A 12,008-nucleotide genomic window follows, 5' to 3' on the forward strand; every position below is an offset into this window, starting at 1 on the left:
TATTCTCATTATTAATATATAATATAGTATTAGTAATAAAAGTTATACATTTATTCACGAAAGAAATTTCAATTATATATTATTTATTTATTTACATTAGGTCAAAATGAACCATACTCAAGAAAATAGGTTACATGGGGACCGCAGCATCAGTTTTGTGAATAGCGATAGACATCTTACTCAAGTAAAATTGATTTTCACTTATTTTATTATAGTATTTTAATATTTGAAATAAGAAATTCGAGTTATTCACATTGAAATTATTATAGAAAAATGACTAAAGCGTTGAATTGTTTAATTTCTAAAAGTTAAATTGTTGGAAAATTTATAAAGGAAAAATGGTTTAAGCTCTTTTATTTTACTATGAAAAAGATTTGAATTACGCGTGGGATAATTTTAGTCGCTATTTTTAAACAAATAAACATTAAAAAGAATACATTGTTAATTAATACAGAAAAATAACTTTTATATTATTAATTACTTTAGAAGAAAAAATCGGCTAAATTTTGAGGGTAGAAATGAGTTTCTAAAAATATTGTAAATGCCGATAAGGAGTAAAATTTTTATTAAGTCCAACCTCATTCGATATACGACACAGCCTCTTTGACCTGTAATTAAAATTTGACCGATTACTATAGTTTTTCTATGTTATATTCTATAATAACCGAAAGCTTATTCTATGCCTTTTTAATTCGAATACCAGAGGAATTCGAAACATTCGTATGTGATCAAAACTTCGAATTATCTGTTTTTGAAAACCGTACTAGTTTTCTTCAAGTATTTTTATGTGTCTGGCAGTATTCAAATTTTTAGTGGTATACTTTTTATTTAATTATTTTTATTTTCATTATCTAAAAATTTTAAGCTGAAATTAATTTTATATATGTTTCACTCTTAAAGAGAAGAAAAAAGGTGAACAACCTATTATCTAAACGCAAATGTCATTAAACTTTTAAAGTACATAATAACAATTTCGCTTACGTCCCAGAGGTTTGCGGAGCAAGTACCTTTCGAGGAATTCACGAAGGGTACTCACAGCGCTCACGAGTGAATAAAGCCACAGAACACTGCTGTCCACGTGGAATTTTTCTAGGTTTTCTTCGCGTGTCTAACAACTAATCACGGGCCAATTTTTATTGAAAATCCTTCCGAGAAACACTCCATCCACAGCAGATCGCCCATGTTTTGAGTTTCTTTATTGAATCACTCACTCCACAAATGTAAAATTCTGCTGAATAAATCTTAAATTCAGACAGTATTACTATAGTAGTTAGTCTATTTTTGATTTATACATAAAAATTTAACAAACCAACACCAACGAATGCCTGAAGCATTAATACCGTTATTAATACGTTGCGTTTAGTACAAATCAATAATAATATTAATTTGTTTACATTTCTGGCATATATTTATCTCAAAATTTCCTTGATATGTTAAAAATTTTTCAAAATGTTCATGTTAAATGACCAATTGCTCTCTTAATTTTTGTATTTCTTTAACTAGTCTTTTACTAATCGATTGTGTGATATCATACCTAACTGTTATTACGTATAATAGATATCGTGACGTTTATTGTCAACTTGTTTGTCTGAATTTTTTTCCTGTAATATATTGTTTAATTTAATTTTTTTATCCCTGTATTTTATACTGTATCCCTGTTCTAACGTTCATAGTAATAAAAAGATAGTGTACTTTCACGCCAGAATTTTTTAATTGAAAGTTTATATCAATAATCATCAACCTTAATATTGTGAAACATCTTAGTACTGATTATAATAAGTAATTTTATATATTATAATTTAATTTTAAGTTATATTTTTAAAAAAATTTGGCAAATCTTTAACTTTATTTATTATAATAAATGCGATCGTTTTTAGGTGAAATCGGAAGGAAATAAATATACTTTAAAACCAACTAACGAAGAGAAACGTGTATATTTGGTCCATTTATTAGGAAAAGTATTGATGACCGGAATTCCTCAGATAGTTACGGAGAGCAATAATAAACGAAGAATATTCAAATTATTTGTCTTCGTTGCTTGTTTAATTGGTTTCCTCTATCAGTTGGGATCGTTCCTTTCTTTTTATTTCACATATCCAACGAGTTTAGAAATTTTAGTGAAATATAAAAGTATAAAGAATCTCCCAAAACCAATGGTTACTATTTGTAATCTAAACGAGTACGTTTAATTTTTTAATATTTATTTCATTTTGTTTAAAATGTTATTACCTGAAATTAAATTTTCATTACATTTTGATGTACAGGGTACGAAGAACAATGTACTGTAAAGATTTTCCTGATAATTGTGAAAGGCCTAAAAACATAAGGAACTTCTGCCAGCACTTTAATCATTTTTGTCAAAAAGAAAATTATAATAATGAAGATTTATTAGTAAGATTTTAAATATCTATAAATTAAATTATTTCCAATTTAATTTATTAAATACTTAAAATAATATAATAACAATACTGTAGTTTCCACTACCGCATTATTATTATTATACTTCTCACAATCGAACTCTCATAGAAAAATATGGAGATGAAGTGGAAGATATGCTAAATCCTTATAGGTAATATATATATATGATTTTAAACTTAAATAAGATAAATTGTTAAACAGGTTTTTGTATTGTTTTTACAGAAATTTCTCTAATCGTGTCATTTTAGCAAATGATGGAATAGAGATTAGAAAATGTTATACGGTTGATTTGTCAAAAGTTTACTCTAACGAATTCGCAAAGGAAAATTATATTCATTATTCGAAAAGACTTGGTATGCAATTTCTTGTTTTTTTTTTTAATAAAAATTTATTTTATAATTTATCAAATACTGCACAGTACATACCCAAGCTAGAACTGCATTGTGGAGTAAGTGGTGGATAATGCAATTCTCCTTCAAGAATCGGAATTGTTGGAAATCTCTACCCCTTTTAGTGTACTTTATAAAATAATAATAATGACATTTTGTTCAGTAACAGAATCCAATATATTTGTGGAGATGAATGTTACATTTAATCCCGAAGAAACATTCTACCCAACCATTCCTATCGGTGCCAGATTATCAGTTCACTCGAGGACTCAATTAATTAATCCTTTTATCAATGGTGTGCTTATTAGACCCGGTAGGAAATACGGAATTCAATTGAGAATTGTAAGTGAAAAATAAATTATATAATATTATTTGATAAAATATAGTATTTACAAATAATATTATTTCAGATTGAACACAATCTGTTGCCCGCTCCTTATAGAACAAATTGTAAAATGTATGATCGAAGTCACGGTAAAACAAGACACATACTATATAGTCGAGATGTGAGTATATTTATTTCTGTATAAATATAAAATTAAACCAAATTAAACTAAAAATTATTAATCATTAGACCGATAGTTTTTAATTTAAAATATTTAGCGCTGCTTAATTGAATGTAGTAAAATAAATTGGATAAAAAAGTGTGGCTGTGTTGGTGAAGAATATCCATTTCGATTCGAAGGAAAATTCTGTGATGATTTCGGTAAGATGCTTATTTATATTTTTTCTATTATTTAAAAATTATTCTCTTACTTGTATATGAGGGGGAGGAATGATCTTGTTAACTCTATTTGAAGCTTAATAATTCCTGTGCTTTTTGTCGAAAATTTCTGAAATTTTGCAGGAAGATTTGTTTATTAGGGTGATTGATACTACTAAATTTTGGTGGTTAAAGATCGAGGGGGTGAGGAGATAAAGGGGACTTGGATATCTCAAATAGAGTCCGACTTTACTCGTTATTACCTTTTATAATTAAGTTTATTTTTCATCACAGATTCTCTACAATGTGTTAGAAACTTAAATAATGAAGATTGCTACCAAAAGTGCCGTATAAACTGCAGGTCAGATATTTTTTAAAATGATTTCAGACAGTAGAGATGTACTTAAACTCATTATATGTAACTTAAACGTATTAAATGAATTTCAGATATTACATTTTTCGATATAGCGTGGATGAATCGCCCATAGAATGCAACAATGTAAGTCTAGATTTTATAATATAAACAATTTAAAAAAGTTAAAAAAAAAACATAATTTGTATTGAATATTTTATATTTATTTTTAGTGTACCGACGTTTTAAAGAATCCCGAATCAGTTAGGAAACATGGAAACAGGCAAATTTGATTTAATTTTAAAATAAAATTTAATTTATTTATTATTAATTACATATTGATTTTTTTTATTCATTAGAATTAAGCATTCACTTCTGAGTTTTTTTCTAAAAAGTCCCGAAATTTTAATATATAAATATAAGCCACAATTTCAAGTAAGTTTATATTTATTTCGATTTAAAATATTTAATTTTTGAATATATCATTTGAGATTATCTTTTTTATATTATTATTATAGGTAATTGAAGTATTTGGATACATTGGAGGTTACGTGGGAATTTGGTTGGGAATATCTTTAATTGCTGTTTTCGATTTACTGGAAACTCTATTTGTTTACTTTTCCTATAGATTAAAAGGAAAAATTCCGAAATTAACTTTAAAAAAATAAAATTACTATTAAATATTCTACTTTAATATTTTAAAGATGAATTTTAAAATACCTTATAATTCAATCTATATTGTATAATAAGCTATTTTAATAAAAATTATACTAAAGAGAAGATAAGAGAAGATTAATTATCACATTAGATCAGTCAATGTAGCTTTTAAAAAATAAAAAAATAATCTCTTCTAAAAAGTTTTCGTTTTGAATTTGTCTCCCAGCTTCATTACACGCAACACTTTCTATTTTAAAACCTCGCCTCTACTTACTCATACTCCTCTTCTCATTAATACATATACCAGTCGACCCCCCCTATAACACTGTTGATTATTCTGTTTTATATGAATTCCATGTTGTACGAGTCACTTAGATTTTACAAATACGTGAGCCGTTCATAGCCCAGCACACGTATTTGTAAAATCTAAGTGACTCGTACAACATGGAATTCATATAAAACAGAATAATCAACAGTGTTATAAGGGGGTCGACTTGTACTTTACTCTTGGTATTACTTTGCATAATTTACTCCAGCAGACATGGCAGATAATAATATAGAAAGGGTAAAAGATCCGACAGAAAAAGAACAGAATTTGTATCTTAAAGAACTTCTTAAAAATGCAATAATGACAGGAATTCCTCAAATTGCTACAGAACAATTTTTATAAGGCAAATTTTTAAAATCGTAATATTTTTTACTTGCGTATTTGGTTTTATTATTCAATTAACTCAGTTTTTTCTTATTTATTTCACATATCCAACAACTATGGAGATTTTCATCGAGCATAAAAACATCAATCAACTTCCGAAACCAACAATAACCATTTGCGATGTTAATTCGTAAGTATTTAGTATTTAAGAAATTATTTTACATTAATTTAATAATTATAAATAACTGTATTAATTGAATATAATATTATAAAATTTGTTTAAAGAATTCGACGTAAAAATTTTTGTCACGCTTTTCCAAACAAATGTACAAAGGTAGAAGACAGAGAAGATTTTTGTAAACATTTCGATCAGATTTTCATTTCAAAAAATATTACAGAAGAAGATTTAATGGTAAATATTTATTTTATTATCCTAATATTTAGTTCATATTGTTTCCATTTTCAAAATATAACTCCTTATAATGTTTATAGTATATTTTAATTCATTCGTTGTTAAATAACATTCAATTAACTGGTTAGATTTTAAAGAATAATGAGTCATCTTGTGACAAATTCAAGCTAATTTCTTTAAAATCCTAGTTATATTTAATTGAATAATCTTCTCTTCCTTGTAGCTATTGCTATTATTAATGTTAAGGAATTAAGGTTAAATAAATTATGTGTAATTAAAGTTAAGTTAAATTAAAATTAAGCAAATGAAGTTACATTAATGTGGAATCGAATTAATTTAATCTATTCAGTTGAAAACATTAATGAACTAAATATAGGCTGTATTTATATTCTGTTATTTTATTACTAATTTATCAGACTAATAAAGAATGTTGTTATTAAAAATGTACTGTACGTTAGCTGTTGTTTAGAAAAAAACAAGATAGGCCTGTATATGTTTCCTACCTTATAATCTAGAATAATATACAGGAAGTATAAAATGTCATTAGTCTCTTTGGCAATTTAATATAGTAATAGCAGGATTAAAAAAGAAAAAACCCCGCTTTTTAAAACTTAAAGGACAAACTTAAGTTTTCAAATATTTAAACAATTATAAATACAATTATCAAAATACCGACATCTGAAACGTTAGAAGATATAAATAACCTTATATGTAGGGCCGTCGAAAGGAATGCTAGGGTTTTTTTTGGGTCCAGAGAAATCTTAGGGATTCATACTGGTTCCTATCCCAATAAAATTAGTTATTTTTACTAACAGAAAGAATTTTAAGACTGTTTTCGTTAAGAAACATTCTACGTATTTCATATATTTTAAAAAATATCATATCGTATCAAACGGTTAGGGCAAGGCCAATAGTCTATAATATAACTTTTAGAATACTTCAAAATGGACATTGCTGTTGATTCTTTTTTGCAAATCAAAATAATTCCAATACGAGGATAATTCTTAATATCTTAATTTGTATTAATAATTTAATCATTTGCATATATATATATATTTACGTATATAATTATAATATAATTATCCGAACAACGTAATTATTTTATTGATAATAGTAACATACAAAGAACATATGTATTGGGGGATTTTGATGGAGACAAAAGTCTATTTCATATTTGTGGAAAAAATACCAGAGTTTCTTTAGTCGCCAATCGAAAACATAGAGTGACGTTTCCACTTCCCAGGATGAGGACCTAGGGGTTGGATTTTGGGAAGCGGTGTTGGTGTTATGTGACGGTGTCATTTACTGTAACGAAGCGTGATATGTAAATGATTGGATGCGATAAACATACTAGATAATGGTTCAATTGTGAATGTTATCGTGAGGGGTGTTTGTAAGGATGTGTTGTAATAAAACTGATGAAAACGTTTAATCTTCAAATAATGAAATTCGTGCTATTTCTTCTTCGCTCTTAATACACTGGAGGATAAGTCATGAACTAAAGACTTCAATGTCTTTTTATCTTTCCATAAACAACACTGTTACATCGTCAGTCCTTTTTCTTGGGCCTTCATCGAACTTGTCCATTCACTTCTTTCTGGGTCTAAAATTCGTGCTGATTGATGGACTAATACTTACCTGGCGCCGAGGACAGCTTATTGCACTCCAAACTGGGTCAGATGGAGCGTGTAATTTGTGGTGTATCTATTGCTAAATATATAGCAATTCTGTAATAAAAAATGTCATATAATTTACTTAACTATATTAACAGTTGTTAGATTTTCGTTCCTGGGTTCCACGTCAGATAAAATCGTGCTTCCGGGCACAATTACTGTACGAAATTATTCTGGAACAGTTCTAGGACATTGTAAACAATAAATTCCGAAATAAACAATCTTAGAATGCAACAATCATTTTTATTGTTTCTGTAATAATAGTAACGAAACAATTATCGAAATAATTATTAAATTTTTCAATGAATTATATAATTATTAATTTTGTTTTTTGTTTAAAAATTACTGTACTTGAATAATTTAGTATTAGTTTGTCTTCATACAGTTTCAAATATTTGACAGTGGCTTATATAATATAATGTTTCGTGTAGTAAGTCAGATGAAAAGATAAAAATTTTTTTGAAAAGAAAGACTGCTGATATGGTTGAATAGAAGAAGAGTATTAACAGTATGGATGGATGAAAATAAAGCATAAGTGTGCTTATACTCCACTCATATCATTCCAAAACTTTTTTACTTGTGTAGTTCTGTTTCCGGATATAGTAAAATAAAAAATAAATGTTTAAATTTTTTATGACTAATTAATGACAGATTATGCATGAGCATAGGTGACAGATTCCAGTAGCGCTCTAGCTAAAGGTGCCATATTGACTAAGCCCTATCCTGTTGACAATAAGAAGATAGAAAATTGTCAAAACAAAATTAATATCGCAATGTTAAGTGGCACAAAGCCACCTTTTGTCGACATTACAACTCCTTAAGTGTGACACTATAAGCATGTTTACTTGACCATTCTAATTATCTCCAATCGATTCTCTTCAATCCAGCAGGAAAATCACAAGGGGAATCAAAACAATTCCGAATTATCAAAAGTTCAGAATATTAAACTAGTTTTATGCACGTTTTAAGTGTTTGTTATTTATTTTTCTTTAATTTCATTTCTGCTCTTTCAAGTAATTGAACTATTTATGCTAACTATTTAGTAAAGATGTATAGGAGAAAGTGGTATTATGGAACCCCATTTTCATTTTAGTAAATTGTAAACGAGGTATCATAACTACACCCACATTTTTTGTGCGAAAATTACTGGTAACTATTAAACTAAATTAACCTAAACTTTGTAGATATGCATCGTTACTAATAAGTGTCTGCTGGATCCATACCTTATTTGTTATTATAAACGGCTACTGGAATCGGAACTTAAATAGATTAATACGTGACTAATACAGTCAGTATTAAGAATCAATAATAATACGGATCTTGTTACTGTAATCTGTCGAATTACCATTTACTGCGTGGAATGTGTATTATATGTTCGTAAATAAAAGTAATGCAGAATACATTAAAATATAACTTTCATAAAACCTCTCTAAGACTATCTGTATATAATGAAACCTTTCGTTTTATTACACAGATTTCATTGTTCATAAATGCATGTATATTCTTCCATATGTCATTCGCTATAGACCTTGCTACATACATCACGTAATTTGCTTCCAGCTTTATCTACTCGACAGTAACGTATTTAAATTAAATAGAGTTTGCTTCGAATTACGCTTATTATTTAGAATCTCTTACAAAACAAATACAGGAATAGGTTAGCTTAAGATTTATTGAAGTCAATACTTCGCCTTGTCACTATAGGCCTATACAGTAAGCGTCAAAATCCAACCAAAGAAGGCAGAAGGCTATATTAATTAGAAAACTGGAAAATGTTGCAAATCACATTTAGTACGATAAACTTAATGTAAAATCATTAACTTTTATTGTTATTTTGAACTGCAATATTAGTACAAAACGTGTTCTTTTTTATTGTTCCTTTGAATTACATTATGCGACAAATGCTATTTGAACCTATTTATACACGTACGGCATATAAATCTTTATTGAATGTTGATTGTATACAGTATCGTTCTCAAGGAACGACTAGCCGGTATATATAAAGCACGTTTTATAATATTACGTAATTGACATTGTTTTTTGCCGAGTTAAAATAAAAGACCACGTGGACTTACCATTATATCTAAATCTTGATCATTCCTTTCAGGTTCTTACAAAATACGTTTCAAGTTTTTACTTGCTGCAAATACTTAGTTTACGTAATTTCGCAGCAGTAACTGGAAACTTTAGTAATACACTAGCAGAAAGGAGTTATATTTTCAAACAACACAATCGGAGTATGTACAGTACAATACTTTTTGCCGGTCTCAACGACATCTAATACAGTGAGTCTATGAGACTCACGTTATCTATTTGAAGATATATTTTAGGTCAATGTACTCAGAATGCTTTATTATTTTAGTATAAAGCTTTATAGTGGATGGTTTAAGAGTGAAATGATGTTGGTGGAAAGTCACTAACAAGTTTAAATTGAATTTCAATAAATATACTTAATAAAAATCCAGTATTAAAAAAATAACTTCTAAAGTATATTAACAAAATTTCATAAATTTTTAATCAGTAATTTTTATTTACTTTCAGTTTCCATCAAATCATTTCTTGGACATGTCCAATACAACAGATCATTTCTTGATCAATTTGGTATTAGATTAGAAGACATTTTACCATCTCACATGCAAAAGTAATTCTTCTATAAGTGAATTTAAAAATTTTAGATGAAAAAAAATCGACTTCATTATTGGCCTTGCTGAGCCCACGATGATTGTAAAGTTATCTTAGTGTTCGCAGAGAAGAAAATACAAAAAAATGATGCAAAATATGTATAGGCCTAATTTGTGATACCATAACAGAAACTTCACTAAGGAATATCTAATGCTGTGATTATAAGGCAATTTATGCATTTCCTAATGATTCATTCAATTGCAAACATATGAAGTTATATTCTTGAAAAGTAATGAAGTACTGTAATGCATTATTCTTATCGCAATCGTATATTTAAATTTAGTTCCAGATTAATTCCATTGGTGCAATTTTTATACATTTCAACCCCGAAGATATATTATGTCTTTATTATTAAATTGGTGCTATGATATCGATTCATTCTAAAGATTCAATCGATAATCCTTTCATAAATGGATTTTTTGTTCAACCCGAAAGTGTGTATATGGTCCGATTGAAAACAGTAAGTGTTTACACAAAACACTAATAAAAAATAAATATTATCACCGATATTCAAGATTTATATTCATATTTATTAGGAAATTAAATCGTTATTGCCGGCTCCTTACAGTACAAACTGCACTTATTATTCAAAAAGAACAAGATACCGAATCGTGATGTAAGATATACTATGTAACATAACTGTTATAAGTAATGGCATGTCAAATAGTGTTTCATTTATTTGCCTTTTATGGCATTTAGCATTGCTTGTATGAATGCAAAAGAAAAATTTGGATGTGTATCTACCGAATATCCTTTTCTTACAAATGAACACTTTTGCGATGCAACCGGTAAGTGTATCTAATATTTTTTTTCTCGAATTCGAAAATTTAATTCAAGTATTTTCATTAAATATTTAATATTTTCTAGCTGATTTTTATTCTACCAATGAAATAAATGTGACATCTTGTTACAACGAATGTCAGAAGGAATGTAAGTAAGTAAGTTTCTTAGAAAATTTATAATTTAACCTATTCATTATTGTAAAAATGTAAAATATAACTGAAAATTAATGAAATTAGTAATTTTTCTTTAATCTTCACTAGCGATAACTTTTATTCTTAATATACTATGTAAACACACATCATTCATAAGCACATTGACACAATTAATTAACATAAACATAGCCGTCTTTTCCTTTGAGGCTCTTCACTGTTTACGAATACGTAAATTAATTAAAAGTCCTTGTGGCTACGATAATACTTTTATCGTAGAATATAAATATTTTTTTTTGTTTTTATTTTTAACAATTTGTAACATTTGTTTTTGTTCAGTCAGTGAATTATTCGGTTACGTCGGTGGATATATCGGAATGTGGCTGGGGATATCTCTAATTGCAGTATGTGATTTCTCGGAAGTCATTTGTATTTATCTATATCGAATCACCAGAGAGAGAATTAACTATCTAAATGCAAAGTAGTTATACATTAGCAACTTTTAAAAAATGTACTAAACGACTATGGATTAAACTATTGTATTTATTAATAAAACTTCTTTCTATTTTGAGTTTGAAAATATTATAATATAGTGTTGATAAATTAACATTGATTAATATATAGGTGTTATCATAATAAATCTACAAGGTAGTTGGAAAGTATTGAAAAACCGCTGTTGTTTATGAAACTCCCAAAACTTATTAGAAAAAAAATGTATATTATGTGTATTATATTTTATGAAATACGTGACTGAAATCTGTAGATAATTTACCAAAGTTTTACATGTTTTATCTAAGTTATTATCAACAACTAAAGCGCAGTTACAATGATCTACTTATTTAAAATTTCAATCACGTTCACTTCGCTCACCAATTTAGCGGCTGATTGTTAACTTAGTCTTCCGATTTACAACTACATCTACCTTTAAAAATCAATTTATAATTTCTAGAAATTACGTTTATGAGAAGAAATATATAAATTATTCATTAAACATAACGAAACTTTGCTTTCACAAAGAGAAAAATAATTAGAGTAAATTTATAGGAAAAGACATTTAATGTTCTATAAATAAAGTACATTATTTGTTAATGTAAAAATGCGCCGTATATTGTACGATACGTGACGAAACAAACGTGAT

The 12,008-nt window shown here is 27.5% G+C and overlaps 1 protein-coding gene across 1 annotated transcript; it reads left to right on the top strand.

Annotated features, from left to right (window-relative positions):
- Window positions 1–495: 495 nt before the first annotated feature.
- Window positions 496–11,355, top strand: LOC111634174. The gene is made up of 17 exons (XM_023378883.1): window positions 496–815; window positions 1,878–2,179; window positions 2,265–2,391; window positions 2,475–2,569; window positions 2,641–2,771; window positions 2,971–3,149; window positions 3,218–3,313; window positions 3,411–3,513; window positions 3,805–3,871; window positions 3,958–4,009; window positions 4,096–4,145; window positions 4,222–4,297; window positions 4,381–4,513; window positions 9,798–9,897; window positions 10,638–10,726; window positions 10,806–10,868; window positions 11,210–11,355. Exons 1-17 carry the CDS (start codon window positions 786–788, stop codon window positions 11,353–11,355), a joined length of 1,839 nt encoding a protein of 612 aa, XP_023234651.1. The 5' UTR covers window positions 496–785.
- The last annotated feature ends 653 nt before the right edge of the window (window positions 11,356–12,008 follow it).

The sequence above is a fragment of the Centruroides sculpturatus genome, unplaced genomic scaffold, assembly GCF_000671375.1.
Source record: "Centruroides sculpturatus isolate CEXI.00-Female unplaced genomic scaffold, Cexi_2.0 scaffold54, whole genome shotgun sequence".
In the NCBI taxonomy this organism is placed as follows: Eukaryota; Metazoa; Arthropoda; class Arachnida; order Scorpiones; family Buthidae; genus Centruroides; species Centruroides sculpturatus.